The sequence below is a fragment of the Ustilaginoidea virens genome, chromosome 3 (assembly GCF_000687475.1).
Source record: "Ustilaginoidea virens chromosome 3, complete sequence".
In the NCBI taxonomy this organism is placed as follows: Eukaryota; Fungi; Ascomycota; class Sordariomycetes; order Hypocreales; family Clavicipitaceae; genus Ustilaginoidea; species Ustilaginoidea virens.
The window spans coordinates 311,350-327,575 of record NC_057318.1 but is presented as its reverse complement, the minus strand read 5'-3'; the positions used below and the strand labels follow the sequence as shown (position 1 = coordinate 327,575).

Sequence of the window (16,226 nt, the reverse complement as noted above, 5' to 3'; positions counted from 1 at the left end):
GCCTGTTCGCTCCTGCCTGCCTGGTGGCTCCTGCCTGCCTGCCTTCCTTTCAAGCCCCTCCCCCCAGGTGGCAACCTGCGGCTTGCGAGGTCGATCCGCTGCAACCCGCCCAAACCAAAGTATATTGGCGCTGCTCCACCCGTGACGATCGAAGCCTAGGGTCGTTCCTTCCCCTGCAGGCTGGATCTCGATTTTTTTCCCCACGTTGATTGGCGAGCTGCCTGCGCGTCCCACCTTCCCCACCCCGCCGCCCCCAAACCCTGGCCGGGTATTTAAGACTGGCCGTGCATCACCGTCGAGGTGCCTGCCAGCCGCTGCTCGCGTTTCGACAAGGCTCAGCCCTAAGTTCCTAGCCGCCCCGGGCCTGCGTGCGCCATGGCTTGCGGAAAGAAGGCCGATGGATTTTTTCTTTTCTTTTCTTTTTGCCGTTCTGTGTTGTGTTTTGTTTTGTTTTGTTTTATTTTTTGGTTTTTATTTTTTAGGTTTCTTCTTTTCCCGGCTTTCCCCCCCCCCGGGACCGCGTCCTAGGGAACGTCGGCCTGCCGGAGCCCGCTGCGCAGCGCATCCAGCGCCATCACGTATCCAGAACGGGGAATCCTAGCTGCATATCCCCGCCTCCTCTCCGGGAAAAAAAAAAAAAAGAGAACCAGAGAAAAAAAAAAAAAAAAAAAACCGCATACCCGTGGCCACAAGTCGTCATCTCAACCTGGACAAGGGGCAGGGGCTTGCTGCTGGCGGCAATCTCGCTCCTCGTGCCCCTGCCCCCTGCCCACTGCCCCCCTGCCCACTGCTTTACAGATTGCGGCAGATCCCCTTGCCCTTGCAGCTCCCCCAACCCGTCATAGCGCTCGTCCTGGCCGTCGCGGGTCCGTGGTTGAGCTTGGTCCCAAGCTAGGTACCTACCTAGGTACCTAAGGTATGTATGTACCGGCATGTACAACGGTGCCAGTGGCCTGGCCCATGACGGTGCCGATGCGATAGCTTCACCTTTTTTCTTTCCTTTTCTTTCTTTCTTTCTTTCTTTCTTTCTTTTCCTTTTTTGTTTCTTTTCATTTCGTTTTTTTTTGTCCCCGACGACCATCAGCTGGTTCCCGCCTTTTGTCGTGTCCGCCCCTTGGGAATTGCCGCGACATCAACCAAGCGCAAACCCATTGTCCGCCGCGGCGGGGATAAAAAAAAAAACGGCGGTGTATGTTGATTGACCTAATTAGACATTGTGCTTTGCCCGCTGCCGCCGGGATGATGCGCAAAATGCGCAAAATGCGCAAAAAATGCAATTGCCTAATGTCGCTCGCTACCCTGCATCTTGCATCAGGCCATGCACATGCATCTCGACGATCCCCCCCCCCCGGCTCACCAAGCAGCGCTGCAGCGACATGGCATCAAGGACCTGGGAGATTCCACCCACAAAAAGGTAGGGGAAGCCAAGATGGATGGATGCTGGTTTCAACCTGGCACCCTGTTTGCTTCTCCCCCGCGGCCACTTTCCATCTCGCCCTCTTACACACCCTTGCGCGGTTCGCGCCACCTCCACTCCATCCATGTACCTTCACCTTCGCAATGGAGACACTCTTTTGCATCCCCTCTAGTTCGATTACGACTTCAAAGTCTGTCAATGCTTCTTTCTCGATGGTCCGCCTCCCGGCAGGCGCCCACTTCCCGGCGCGGCGTCTCCATCTGCCGATGCCATGTCCCGTGGCTCCTGTGCCGCCCTCAGTGCAAAAGTCGTTTAATAAACCACGATTTTCCAGCTGTTTCGCTCGTTTGCGTCCATCCGCCCCAGGACTACTCTCGCGTCCTTTGAATTTCCCGCCGTCACCACCCCTCGGCACCTTCTTCCATGGCCGAGAGAGATGCCAGAATCATCCTTTTCGCCCCCCACCACTGCTGCAGCATCCCCATCGGCGTCTTTGTTCTCGTCAACTTTCCCCAAGCAGGGCAGCCGCTGGCTTGCAAAGAACTGGGCGACCCTGCAGGCCAGCCGTTCCCAGACGCGATGATCCCGTAACTTGCCCATCTTGCCGAGGAACCGGCCGCGGTAAAATCAAACGTGGCGACACGACTCCAGGGTCGAAAGACCTTCATGGCGTCTCCGGTCTCGGTGCCCATGCAGAGGCAATTCACATCCATCATGTACAAGAACCCATAGCCTGGCATAGCCTGGCTTTACTTACCGCTCTGAAGATAGGGCCAGAAAAAAAAAAGAAAAAAAGAAACTGCCGAAGAAGGAAAAGAAACAGGTGTTCGATTTCATCCAGCTGCAAAACCTTGCTAGTAGGCACCAAAAAAAACCAAAAAAAAAAAAAAAAAAAACCCTAACAACTGTGACGAGGTTTCAGTCCTTCCGTTGTGCATATCCTGTTGCGATACGTCCTGACAACAAACCCAATAAAGTAGTCCACGTCTCCAGTGGTGGACGCAACCCCAAACGAGACTCGTATGGCTCCCCCAGTAGGCATCTTGGCCCTTTGCAGAAAGTCGTCAAAAGTGGCGTCCCGGTCCGCGGCGAACTGCCGGAGCGATTGCCGGGAAAGGCCAAAGATGGTTTCGCCCGCGCCGGGGTTGCAGAAGCAACCGGTACGCAACGAGATTCGCGCCGCGCTGGATTCGAGAGCAACCAGTCGCTCGTCAACCATGTTGCCCTGCGAATCGAGCAGGTTGAAGGCAACGGTGCCGCCGCGGTCCTCGGTAGTCGTGGGCCCGTAAATCCGTGCCATGGGCCTGCCGTTGCCATGCCGAAGCATCAGAAGCCGATGGATGAGCCAGCCTGTCAAGCACCGCACTCTTGTCGAGATGAGCTCCATGCCCACGTCGGATATCCAGTCCAGCCCGACGTGCACGTCTGGAATCGAGAGGTAGTTGACGGTGCCATCTTCGAACCTCCCCTCGTTGTCCACCAGGGCGTGGAACTGGACTGCCACCGACACGGCTCGCACTGTGCCACCGGCAAAGTACGGTCTTTCCAGGCGGGCCAGGGCGTCATGGCGTGCGACTAGACAACCTACACCGGTCGGAAATCCAAACACCTTGTACCAACTGGCCATGACGAAGTCGGGCTTCACCACCGACAAGTCGAGCTTGCTGGTCGGCAGGAAGGCGGCCGCGTCGAGCAAGACGTCGTACCCGTGGTCCTGGGCCAGTTTTATCCAGCTCAGTGGGTGTCGCACTCCGCTAAAGTTGCTCTGGGCAGGATATACAAACAGGCCTCGTTTCCCCCTCGCGCCCGACCCCCCCAGGGACCATGGCCTCGTCCGGCTGAGCGACTTGGCAACGTCTCTGGTGCTGATGCGCAGGTCCTTGGGGTTCAGGGGGATGTAGTCGGTGCGAGATGCGGCTCGGCGAGCATACTGGCGTATGCCGTTTAGGGAGTTGTGGTTGTCCGAGGTGAGGACCAGGCGTGAGCGTTTGCTGAAAGGGTATGACTCGCCAACCAGCTTTGCTGCGCCGGTGGCGTTGGGCGTGAAGATGACCTGGTAGACCTCTGGAGAGGCGTTGAGATGGGCCAAGACCCTCTTGCGGGCCAGCTCGACCAGACCGGTGGCGCACTGGCTCGTAGGATTCTCGGAATGCGGATTGCCAAAGGTGGCGCTCTCTAGCCGGGCCTTGTGGGCCGCAAACTGGTGGCGAGCGGCGAGGCCGGCGCCCGTGTAGTCGAGGTAGATGTGCTTCTGCTGATCGAGGTAGTTGTATTCTGTCAAACGCAACACATCGAGCTTGGCGGTGGCCCTATATTCCGGATAATCGACCAGAATGTCAGGCATGCTGGAATGCAAAGCAGAGGTGAGAGGAGGGGGGGGGGGATAAGGGGAAAAAAAAGGTCGACAGAGTATTGTCTTGTGCCTGGTGTATTCAAACCTTGTATTCAAAGAGAGCAAGCGCAAACCTTGGCCTTGGTCTTACGTATGGCAAGCCGCCTGGCTTCCGAGGGGAAACGAGGCTTCGTCTTGCGAGTGAGATTTTAAACCCTTGATTCCTCCCCCGCCTGGTGCCAGTTAATGGGGACTGGATAGTCGACATTGGCATCAGCATCGGCATCAGCACCAGCGTAAGCAAACGAACCATACGAGCCGTCGCAGTGGCCCGTGGCCAGTGAGCACGCAGCCCACCCCTTGCATGAGCATCTCCACGCTCGCCTCTTTCTCTCTAGCCTGCCCACCTTTGACGTATGCGGGGGCGGTCGTTGGAGGATTTCCATGACAGCTGTTGTGCGTCGGCTGACCAATGGATTTGTTGAAAATACGGCGTCAGCTTACATCGTTGTGGGTGTCAGAGGGGGGTGTTTCCGGTCTTGGCCAAAGAGTGCCGTCGCATTTGCGCCGTCCAGTCGTGGGGACTTGTGGCTCGCCCCTGGAGGGGGAGGGGGAGGGGGCGGGGGAGAAGAATGGGAAAAAAAAAAGAGAAATAAAAAAGGCTCTCGATCGACTGTCGAGCGTTGCGCCTCTTTTGCGCCCGCCACGGGGAATGACGAGACAAGACGGCAGGAAGCAGCAGCACGGGGTCGATTGACGGCCTGGCTCTGGCTCGGTGTTGGCTTGGTGTTGGCTTGTTGTCAACTCGGTGTCAACTTGGCTTGGCTTCCATGTCGGCTTGTTGGTGTTGGCTTGGTTGCATGTGGTTTATGGTTTGTGGTTTGTGGTTTGTGGTTTGTCTGGCTGCTGCCAGGCCCTGCCCGCTGGGACCGGCCCGCCACGCCAGGCCGTGGGCGTCTCTGCAAGGCTAGAAGCCACAGGCTCCGTTGGGCAATCGCCCACCGACCCCGGATTGAAATCCTGCTGCCGTGACTCGAGGTGGCGGACGTGACGTGAGGAATGCAACAAGGTCAGACGTTCTGGTGGACTTTTTGGCATCTCGCCTTGCCGTCCTGGCCCACCGTGCGGCCCACCGTGCGGCCCACCGTGCACACAGTAGCCCTGCCCTGTAAGCACTGGCCAAAACACCCCCGTCACCTGGGTGGGACAAGCCACAAAGCCGACAGCTCACCTGGCGCGGATTTGCTCAGACGGCGCGCCAGACCACCGAGTTGGAAGAAGCACCTGGAGTCTCGCCGCGATAAGCCTTCACCAACGTAGCACTTGGTACGAGACAGAGACTACCAGTCTTGGTTGGTTAGGAGTAGCTGCCCCAGAACTAGCCGTTGGTTCGAACTTTTGAGGCTAGCGCCACAAGGGGAAGGCCCGTCGTAGACCCGGATCAAGCCACATTCTCGGAGTAGGTCGTCCGTCGTCGTAGGTCTAGGACTAGGTCTAGGTCTAGGTCTTCAACCCTGGTGACCCACCCGAGACGTTGAACCTCGGTTGACCGGGTACAGTGCACACTGTGCTCCGTACCCTCGCGCAGCGCCGCTCAGCTCAGACCGGCTGTTCTGTCTGACTGGTGATAGCTGAGCCTGAGCCGTGCCATCGTCGTCGTCGACTTGTCTGCTCGCTGGACAAGGCTACCGGCCGGCAGCGGGTAACCCACGGCACCGGGCCATCAGCGTTTGCTCAAACAAAACATCCTGCTGCCAGCCCCCCCTCCCCCCAGTTGCCGATGCTCCGTACAACGTGGCCCTAGGCGAAGTGGACTGACTGACGACTGTTTGAAACATGCATGCCCAGAAAACGACGCCTCGACGCCATCCCGCCCCTCGGCTTCACTCTTACGGAACGCACTGCATCGCATGGGGGCCGAGGACATGCTTGGGCCGTTGGACAACTGGAAAGCCACGAGCCGGACCCGAGCGACCCCGTTTGTTGCGTCACCTTGCCGACGGGGGGAGGGGGGAAGAAGAGAACGGAGGAAAATAACCTGTCGAACCCAGGTATCACCAATACTCCCACCATCCGCGTTGCACATGGCCCGCGGCCCGCTGCCCACAGGATCGACCTGGCACTTAGTCAGACACTGGCCCGTCGGTAATGGACAAGAGACAAGAAGGAATCCCCATCCGCTTCATGTCTCCCAAGATTGTTGCCCCCTTCCCCCGCCCGCGCGAAGCGATGCGATGCGATGCCTGGCAACGCACGGAGTACCTGCATTCGGAAATAAAGCATCGACCTGTACGACATGGTCTCGGCTAAACGCCTCGGGGCGGCAACCTCGCTTTACCTTGTGCGGACAGGGCAAAACGACTGGGTGAGGTGATGGGAAGGCCCTGTTGAGCCGCGCTGATGAAGATGTGAGTGGCCTGGGTCCCATTTGCACCCGTTTCCCTTTTCGTTTTTCTTTTGTCTCTGTTCTGTGTCTGTCGTGTTCCTGCTCTGTTTTTCTTTTTTTGTTTTCTTTCTATTTATATTTATTATTATTTTTTTTTTGGCGCCCCCCCTGTTGATCGACGACGCCAAAGTACATGCAGGCAAGGTGTGCATGCGTACACCGTGCCGCGTGCGCATTGCAGCCGCATCTGCACGGTGCCCGTCGGCATTTCCAGCCCGTGCATCTACATGACAATGCCACTCAACACTCACACATGTCAAGCTGCTAAAACATGCCAGGCTGTCTCTGAAGCCCTCGCTGCTGTCACGGCGCATCCCGTGGTTCAATCCTAGCACCTCGACCTTTTGCGCTCCCCGGGGCGCCGCCACTCTGCTCCGTCTACACCCTGGACTCCCCCCCCCCCCCCCCCTCATGTGCCCCAGGTTGCAACTCAAACAAACAACTCAGTGACGCGCCTGAACGACCCTCCGCTTGTAGACCGCCACTCACCCATCCAGCCGATTCTCACGTCGAGTTCTGATGGCGCCCGGCTCTTGGAACCCTTCCCCACGCCCAAGCATGTGCAGCCGCTGCGCACACCCGCGGGGGCCCCGGGTGGGGGGGAGGGGTCTGGATTCGCCGAGGACGGCTATCCGAGCCACCAGCGCCCTCCGCGTCGTCAACTCGCGGCAACCCGCGTCCTGGCCATCGTTGCAGCAGTGCGGCCGGGGCTGCCGAGGCTCTCTACGCCTCCGACGCGGCAAAGTCGTGCATCGTGCAGTTGCAGCATTAGGGTTCAGCCCGCCCGCTGCTCATGGCGAGACGCGCCGCCCCAACGTTTGCGCTCAACCAACGGCACAGCTTTCCATGCCCAACACCGACGGATGCCACTGTGTGCTGGTAAACCCCTCTCTTGATGAACTGTCCCGCGAGCACGCATGGACGAATTCCGATACCGGTCGCGAACCTCTCCATCCGGAGGGGTGCCCCTTCTTGCGCCGGCATACCGCCCCTTCCCCGACGGGATGCCATCACGGCCATTATGCGGAACAGGCTTGCTGGGCAAGTTATTGGATTTGCTGTACTTTTGCCGAGGCATGATTTCCCATGCTGCACCTCTGCTCCCACGCCGTCGTCCGACGAATGCAAATCGTGCGTTTTCTAAATCCAGGGAAGGGGAGGGGTTGCGCACCCGAGTTTGATATGCTGCCCACGCACGCAGCAAGGGGCTGGTCGCCGGGAACCGCGCGCATACACAGGACACCAGCTGCGTCAGTACCCAGGCGACCAAACGCACCGGATGGGCGCTTGCTTCCTCCCAGCGGGTGCGCCGTCCCCGCGTAGATTTCAAAGCGAGCGCCGCAGCAGCAACGACCTTGCCGTGCCGAAAGCGTCCAGCTCGGGCGCCGGCGCAGCTTTCTCCGCGCCAGGGCTTACTGCTGTCTTTCCAACGCCCCGAGAGTCGATTGCATCGTGGACCTTGTCGTCCCGAGCGAGCACTGTAGCCCGGGCGCACGGTCCGGTTGCTCCTTTCGCCGAGGGGGGGGGGGGGTTTGCCTGAGCATGCCCGGAGAGCAAGAGATATTGATAGTCTGAGTGGTGGCCGGGACTTTTGCTCTACGTGGCCGTCATGCTGCATTCCTTCCCGGACACGATGTATCCTGCGCCGGGGCAACGATGGCCGCGCTCAGTGGAAGCCCGCGGCCAGGTTGGCCACTTGACCTGAGCACCCGGATGCCCCCCCTGACACCAAGGAGACAGAACCCAGAGGTGAACCGTTGCCTTGATCTCTCTCACCTGCGCAATCGGCGCGAGACGAGTCGCCAAGCGCCAGGCCGAGCAGCCTTCTGCCACGGCGACCATCCCTCCAGACCCGTGGTCCTTTTACTCGCGGCTGACGAGGAGGCCAGCCTAGTCCAGCCTGTTAGTGAAGACTTGCAATCTTGCATCTTCATCACGGTCACGGGCGCAAGGGGAGCATTTCGAGCACTTGCTTCATTCTGCAGCATATATATATACCTATGTACAAGTGCAAACATGTACCGGAAAAAAGGCCCTGCTCACAAACTTTGTACACGACAACACGAGTCCCCCCCACCCCCAACCCCCGCAACCCGGCAAGACGGCAGACGCCCTACACGCCGTCCGCAAAGGACAAGCCGCCCGCCTCGGCGTCGACGGTCATGCAGTGTTTCAGGCCGCACACCTCGAACAAGCGCACCGGCGTCAGGTCCTTGGGCGTGCCGACCACGCCGGCCGTCTTGAGCAGCATCAGCGTCTCCCTGATGGCCCGGTACGCCGGGGCCAGGCAGGCAAACGAGAAGATGACGACGCGGAAGCCCATCTGCCGAGCCTCGTCGACGGTGATGGTCGGGCTCGCCCCGTTCTCCACGCTGTTGAGCAGCAGCGGCCAGGGCGCCAGGTCCTTGACCGCCTGCGCCGCCTGCTCCTTGGAGGCGAAGCCCTCGACGATGCCCACGTCGGCGCCGAGGTCGCGCGCCGCGCGCAGGCGCTCGATGCACTCGTCGTACCCGAGCGTCTGCAGCGCGTCGGTCCGCGCAATCAGCACAAAGTCGGAGCGCATGCGCAGCCTGGCCGCGTGGGCCGCGCGCACCCGCGCGTAGTACTCCTCCCGCGGGACGACTCTCTTGCCGCCCAGGTGGCCGCACCGCTTGGTCAGCACCTGGTCCTCGAGATGGGCGCCGGCCACGCCCGCCCGGATGTACTGCTCCACGGTGCGGGCTGCCATGATGGGGCCTATACGCAACCTGTCAGCCGGGCGATCCCGCCACGCTTGTTCCCCAGCCTCTGCAAGGGGGGGGGGGCCCTGATTCCCCGGCGCTGCGGCGCGGTTGCCGGGCTGCGCAAAAGTGGCATGGGAAGAGAGTCCGGACCTACCTCCGTAGCCGGTGTCCATGTCCGCAATGAGCGGGGGACCAAAGGGATCCAAGTTGGCAATCATTTCGGCGTTGTCGCGCATCTCGTGCAGCTGGGCAATGGCCAGATCCGGCTGGCCTAGACGAGACGCTGTGGTGCCAGCACCAGTCTGCATGCAATCCAGCGCTGTTTAGCCACTATTCCTTGCCAAGGGGGGGAGGGGGAGGGGGTGGGCAGGGGAAAATCTGGGTGGCTGGTTCAGAGAGAGAAAAGGGCATACCATGTACATGGCGTCGAATCCAAGCTCAATGGCCGTGCGAGCAGAAAGGCCGTCATAGACGCCAGGGCACACAATGAGCTCGTTGGTTTCCAAGAGCATCTTTCGAAGCTTGGTAGCCCCGGAGGCCGGCCCGCGGACCTGCTCATTGACGTCTTTGAGGGGGGAGAAGTGGACGTTGGAGACCTCGTAGCTGCCTGAGACGTCTCCCGTGTGACGGCCGTCAACGCCAACTGTCTTGTCAATCGCGCTTGGCGCCATTGGGAATAGAGGTCAAAGGGCGGTCGTAAATATGTATATGTATATGTGAGGATATATACACGTATCCGCGTACATGTATATGCGTAAACGTGACGATGGGGCTGCGTGAGGGGAAGAGAAGGGTATATAAAAAAAAGCCACAGGAAACTCGTGTTGGGAATAATGCCGTCCATGACAGAGACCAGCCCTCACTTTTTATAATTTTCCCCAGAGCGCCGCAAACCGCGGGCCACGAGCCACGCACCACGGCTTCCCCGTGCCAGGAAAAACCCAAAGTCCTTCATGAACCGCTGCCCACGGCACGGAGCAAACCGGGAGCGAGAATACGCAACCCAACGCGTGCTGCCACGGCAAATGCAGCAGGGGCAAAAAGGCTCGGCGACGCCTTCCACCCCCCCCCCCCCCCCCTCCCCCCCAATATCGCTGACGAACTTGATGTGGCACAATACGCGAAAGGCCCTTTCGTTATCAAGCTCATCTTGGCAAAATCCTCCCTCCGCCTTTTCCTTGCAGGGGTTTGTGTCGAATCAAGACCCCAGCCAAGCCCTCTCGGCTATTGACGTTAAGCCAGGCAAGGCAGGCTGGAGGTGGTTTATTTTTTTTTATCCCCGTCTTTTTTTTTATTGTCATGTTCCTTTTCTTTGAATTTCTCGGCTTCTTCTTCTTTTACTGTTGGCTTATAGAACAGACGGCCTGCATGGGCCTGTCAAGTCCGAGCAAGCCGGGGGGAGGGAGGGGGCTGGCTGGCTGGCCGCCCAGACGACTTGCAAGTTACCGAAGATCGGAGGCTCTTTTGACGGCCAGCTGCCAGGGCATACGGTATCCGGGATGGTGTCTTGCTTTCGAGGGCCTGGAGCCTGTTGTGCAGATTAATCAAGTCAAGAACCATGCTTATGTGAATGCGTTGAAACCCTCCGTGAGTATTTCAGAGGCCTCCCACTCATACCGCTGGCGCTATTCACGTTGCAGTTGTTGATTGTTGCGACGATATACATCTTTAGTCTTTTTCCCCCGCATTTCCCCCCAAATTTTACCCATCATGCAGAACAATTTCCGGCTCGGCCGTTGTGAATCGAGCGGGCAAATGTTCCGCAAACCTTGATTGATTGCGACAAACCCCTCCGGGACAAGCCCCTGTCTACAGCGGAGTTATTTGATGGCCTGGGGGGGGGGGGGGGGGCCGGCAAGCCTAGGGCTCCAAGACATTGCCGTTTCCCACCTGGGGCAATCTATTGTGAGGGAAGGAGACGGGGGGGGGGGGGGGAGGGGACGTCGTGGCGACGTGAAACCGCCATATCTGTGTCATCAGATGGCCCGCCGCGCTGCTGGTGCTGTTGGCAAAATACAACCCTCATGCCCTTGGTTCCCCACTGCCTGGGCGCCGATCCTGAGAACCGCGCTCGAGTGCCCAAAGGCGGGAGGGAGATAAGCATAACGCTGTTTTATATCACTTGAGAATGTTGTGTTCATCTCCGGACGGTTTCCCCACCTCTCGGTCTCGCCGTGATGGCCCCGTCTTGGCTCGATAGGTCACGTCTTGCCTCGGACGAACGGGCAGCGTGCTCGTAAAAGTGCGGGAAGCTTATTCTATTTTCGTAGGGCGTCGAAGCTCCGGGCTGTCCCCACCGTGCCCCTCGGGTGTGAGACGTCGCCAGAAATGGTTGGCCACATGCGACGCAGAACTAAGGTTGAGACTTTAGGTTTTCTTGGCCAAGCCTGGGCCGCAGCCATCGGGCGGGCCGCTGCAACCCTCCGGTTTGGCCGTGGATGGACACTGCATGCTGGGGCATAGCAATGTCTGGTTGACCAGGGTCAAATCACCGGCGCGCCAGGAGCTCTACGGATGGGGGATCTCATGGGACGAAAACACCTCTATGCGGTGCAGCGTCGCATTGGAACACATTGTCTGGTCGGGGTGGAAGGGACTCGACGCTGGCCAGGACTCCACCGTGGTGCTTGGTGGCAGCCTGGACAAGTCATTCCATCGGCGCGGGTCCAGCAAGACTGGTCTTGGCAAACAAGGAAGAGGTGATGAGGATGATGGTGATGATGGTGATGATGGTGATGATGGTGATGATGGTGATGATGATGTTGATGATGCTGATGACGAGGAACAAGGCCGGACAGCCAAGATGGCGGAGGCCATGTACCGCAAGGCGGTGACGAGGCTGGCTGGCTGGCTGTGGCGGGAGAACAGCCGCTCCTTCCTTGCTGGACTGGCGGCTCTTGCCCTCGACAAAACACCAGACGTTTTGGTGCCGAGCAGTCAAGATATTCGATAAGGGGTCGGCCGTACTCGGTAGGTGCATAGCATGTGCATGGTATATGCATAGCGCGTGCATAGCGGGTGCATAGTGCGTAGCATGTGCCAGTATGTGGGTTATAAGTCACAACTCATCCGCGGAGTAATTGCTCATACAAGTGCTGTCGTGCTGTCGAGTTGTATGTAGGCTAATACCGGCAATCCAGGGAGGGGCAAGGGTTCGGCGATGGGTCCAAGATATTCAGGCGCTGGACATGGGACGCTGGACATGGGACGCTGGACATGGGACGCTGGACATGGGACGGGTGAGGAGCAAGTGCATCATCTACACGGCTGCTTACTCGTCCATTCGAGCGCAGAGCAAATTACATGTGGCAATCTGGTGGGCCGGCCGCCAGATATCCACATCCACGACGCGACAGCTGCCTGCCATGAGGCGGGTGGATCACTAACAATTGACGCCAAGTCAGCCAAGCCGCACAGGCGGACTGGAGACTGGAGGCAAGCAGTTGACGCAACCAGACTCTCCACGTCCAGGTCCAGGCCCAGCCCTTGAGATGGGGGGTGGGTGGGTGCATGCTGTTGCGTCAACTTGCTCCGATACGACGACCAGACTTTTCCACCACCACCACCACCACCACCGCCGTCAGCAGCTTAGCAGCAGCTTGGCAGCAGCAGACAGACACAAGACTTGACCCGAAAAAAAAAGGAAAGGCGGAAACGATCGAAACGAACCAAAACCAACATAAACAAGCCACGCCCATCCCACCCGGCAATGCTTCGCCATCAGCAACTCCCCAAGTCGCCCATGGCAAGTATGGGTGCCTCTGCGAAACCAGATCCAGACTCGGACTCTCCGGCCGAGGGAAACAAGAGTGCTCGCCAGAGCAAGCTCCGCGAGGACGTTGACCTCGACCTTGCTTACTTGCCCATGCTGGCCTGCTGCTTTGTGTCGGGCTTGACCGACGGCACCATCTACAACGGTAAGCAATTGATCCGTTGTAAGCAAGCACTTGCTTGCCTCCGCCTTTTTCCGCTTCTGACTCTGCGCGCAGCCTACGGCACATTTGTATCCATGCAGACAGGTAGCTATCACTCCCCTGCTATCACTCCCCTGCTCGGCGTCGGACGCCAAAATGTCCCGTCAAAACTCTCGGCTCAGCCCCCTCGTAGGAAACACAATCTTCGTCGCCCTTGGGACGTCGGGCTACAACAACAAGCCCTACGGCTGGGCGCGCTCCCTCTGCTCCATCGCCTTCTTCATCCTCGGCTCCTTTGCCTTCTCCCGCTTCGCCCTCACGCTGGGCGGGCGGCGTCGCGGCGTCGTCATGCTCTCCTTCCTGCTGCAGTCGCTCATGGTCGTTGTCGCGGCCTCCATTATCCAGGGCGGCGTCATTGACGGGTCCTACCCTTCAAGGCGGCCCCCGACCGACGTCGACTTCAAGGAGCTCATTGTCATCGCCCTGCTGAGCTTCCAGGCCGCCGGGCAGATTGTCAGCAGCCGAACCCTCAAGGTCGGCGAGGTGCCTACCGTCGTCGTGACAAGCATGCTGTGCGATCTCATGTCTGACCCGGCGCTCTTCACCCTGGGCAAGAATCCCAAGCGGAACCGGCGGTTCATTGCCTTTGTCCTGACTCTTGTCGGAGCCATCTGCGGCGGATGGATCTCCAAGGCTGCCAGCGCAGTAGATCCCTCGCTCTGGACCGTCGCCGCCATCAAGCTTGCCATCGCCTGCGCGTGGTACTTTTGGAAATCGGAGGCCGATTCGCTGGTTTGAGACGATCAGTTTTGGTGGCTAGGGCGGCGGGGTGGTTCAAAGACTTGGTGTGCGCGTAGACGAGACATCCCAGGCGTTTAATCTTTTCCGCTTTTCCCCCCTTCCTTGCTCCCTTTTTCTTCTTCTTCTTTTTCTTTTTCTTTTTCTTTTTTTATTTTATTTTTATTTTATTTTTATTTTTTTCCGTTGTGTGTGTGGGGTGTGTGCATGGCATACTGGGCATACTGGCATACAGCATTCGTTGCTTTTGGGCAGCAACGCGAGGATATAGAGGAAATGTCAACTTTTATTTTGATATTCTCATAGCGTAGAGAACAGGGGGAAGGGGGAAAAAAAAGAAAGTCTTGCGCATTGCTGCGGCTCTGCCATTTGATAGGCTTCACGTCCGTTCGAGGCTTGAATTGCGACGTGAGACGATGGCAGGAAGACAAGTTGCAATTGAGTTTGTCGGGGTATTGCCGATTGGTCCGGTCTATACCCTCCCTGAGCTTATCGGCAACAAGCATACTGTCATCCTGGTAGGTCTCGGGTTCGTGGTCACGATCCTCCAGACACCAGCCTAACCGGGTGGTTGCTCTGCAGCCCGCTAGTCCCTAAATGCAGCTTACCTTGGCTTCTTCGTCTTGGGGCCGTGCATGTATTGAAGGGTTCAACGTTGTGCCCCGCGACCGCTGGTGCCTTGCAAAATGTATAATCCGATTGCTTGTCCCAAGGCGTTTGGCTTTTTGACACGACGACGGCCTTTTTCACATCAGCCTTGCGATGATTAGAAGTCGGCCTACCTGCTGCTTATGACGAGACGAATCGGCTACTCGAAGGGCCTGCGACATAAGCGACAAGTTGGGAGGTATGTGAAAAAACGACTGCACGACGTAGTGCGCATGGAGTAGTGAATATATCAAGAACAAATCACCAATATCTGGTACTAAATAAGGCGTGCCAAGATGCTGCTTCTATTTCTATGGAGGGGGGACTTGGTTCGCGTGGTTGAATCTCTCTCTCCCTCTCTTTCTCTTTTTTTTTTTTTTTTTTTTTTTTTTTTTTTGCCCCCCCTTCGACGGAATACGAAGTACTGTACCCGCTGGCTCCTTCCATTTCCGATGGATGTGACAGCTTGCCAGTTGGGGCGGGCGGGGCTGATTTCCCCCATCCCTTTGAAGGTGCTAAGGTGCAAGCTGTTGTACTGGACCAGGGTTTGAGCCAATACAAAGCCGTATATCAAAGGGTACATCAGCAGACGATGAAATAGTATAATAGCAGAAGTACCCACAGTATTCTGAGATACAAAACCCTACATCCCACTCCTCATAAGATATAACGCGCCATGGGGCGATTTCCGCTCATTTAGCTACAGAAAATACGCAATATGCCCTAATTAATAGGCCGTATTTAGCAGTTATACCTCCTGATATTAGTTATTAGCAGGTATATAGTAAATACTATAATTACTAATGTAAGGATTTTAGTGGTTAATATTTGGCAGTCTAGTAAGAAGGAGGTTCCTGCTAGGTATCTAGCAAAAGTGGGTCCAGTACAGACGCTGCACCTTAGCACCTTCAAAGGGATACATAAAGCAGCGGTGGAGCACGCAGATCTGCAGAGTGCACCGTGCACATTGGCGAACGGTGGGTGTATCTTTTAAGTCCACGCTCTGCGACGTTGCGACGTTGGCAGCGGGGGAATGTGTACCAGTGGTGTGCACTGTGCATACTGTTAAGACTCAGGCCGCGCTAACCAACCTTGTGGCTTGGCGCGCCACGATTGGAACTTTCTTCCCTCAGGTTGAAAATCCCTGGCGGCGCACCTTGGGCTACGTAGCCTCTCCAGAAAAGTAAAGTGTAATTTTTCCTCGTTTCAAACCGATTCGACTCGTCCTAATTGCCAAGCTTGCGCAGCAAAATCCGTTGCGTTGGTTCAACGTTTCGGGGCTGGTGGATACCATGGTCTGGACTCTTGGACTCTTGGACTCCTGGACTCCTGGACTCCGGGACTCTGGGACTCCTGCTCGATCGCGATCAGTTGCCACGATCTGACAAAAGATGGCTGACAAAAACTGGCTGACAAAAGTTGGCTTGCCAAGCGGAGTCTATCTGCCTGCCCCCTTGGACCGGCATTTTTCCACAGCCGCACTTCCAGCTCATGGAGCGGATTTGCTTTTGCTTTGCTTTGCTGGTCGCTTGCAAACGGACCTAACGAGCAACCTGCCAACAATAATCTCCGGTTTCCCGTGACAAGCCACCGCGTTGGCGCTCCTGCTTTCCACGCATGCTTCTGGCTGTCCTTGCAGGTTCGCTTCCCCATTGAAATTTTGGCAAATCATCCGAGGGCAACGTCTGGACCTCTGTCAGACCCCTTACCTCTCCATTCCTCCTTTTGGTTCACGTTACATGGCCTCGGTCTCAATCGCTCCAAAGCAGTGACATCCAACTCGCCCCGGTTGATCTGGTTCCCAGAGCCGCCGCCTCCCAATTTGTCGCCGTCAGCCCCCCTTCCCACCGAGTCCCAGCAATCAGGTCAACGAGTCCGCCATCTGGAAAATAAGAACCTTTGAACCAATCGACGCAGTCGAGGTATTCGGCAGACGGCCGAGCCAATA

General features: G+C 57.6%; 4 protein-coding genes across 4 annotated transcripts; 2 read left to right on the top strand and 2 right to left on the bottom strand.

Annotated features, from left to right (window-relative positions):
• Window positions 1–2,315: 2,315 nt before the first annotated feature.
• On the bottom strand, window positions 2,316–3,761 carry UV8b_03383 (uncharacterized protein; the record flags this gene model as incomplete). Its single annotated transcript, XM_043140881.1, has 1 exon — window positions 2,316–3,761. The coding sequence occupies one exon, from the start codon at window positions 3,759–3,761 to the stop codon at window positions 2,316–2,318; it is 1,446 nt and encodes a 481-aa protein (XP_042996815.1).
• A 4,547-nt stretch (window positions 3,762–8,308) lies between these two features.
• Window positions 8,309–9,589, bottom strand: UV8b_03382 (uncharacterized protein; the record flags this gene model as incomplete). The annotated part of the gene is made up of 3 exons (XM_043140880.1): window positions 8,309–8,931; window positions 9,073–9,220; window positions 9,332–9,589. 3 exons carry the CDS (start codon window positions 9,587–9,589, stop codon window positions 8,309–8,311), a joined length of 1,029 nt encoding a protein of 342 aa, XP_042996814.1.
• Window positions 9,590–11,367: 1,778 nt separating this feature from the next.
• Window positions 11,368–12,304, top strand: UV8b_03381 (uncharacterized protein; the record flags this gene model as incomplete). The annotated part of the gene is made up of 2 exons (XM_043140879.1): window positions 11,368–11,844; window positions 12,059–12,304. The coding sequence occupies 2 exons, from the start codon at window positions 11,368–11,370 to the stop codon at window positions 12,302–12,304; spliced, it is 723 nt and encodes a 240-aa protein (XP_042996813.1).
• A 365-nt stretch (window positions 12,305–12,669) lies between these two features.
• UV8b_03380 (uncharacterized protein) lies at window positions 12,670–13,630 on the top strand (the record flags this gene model as incomplete). Its single annotated transcript, XM_043140878.1, has 3 exons — window positions 12,670–12,835; window positions 12,908–12,937; window positions 13,026–13,630. 3 exons carry the CDS (start codon window positions 12,670–12,672, stop codon window positions 13,628–13,630), a joined length of 801 nt encoding a protein of 266 aa, XP_042996812.1.
• Window positions 13,631–16,226: the final 2,596 nt, after the last annotated feature.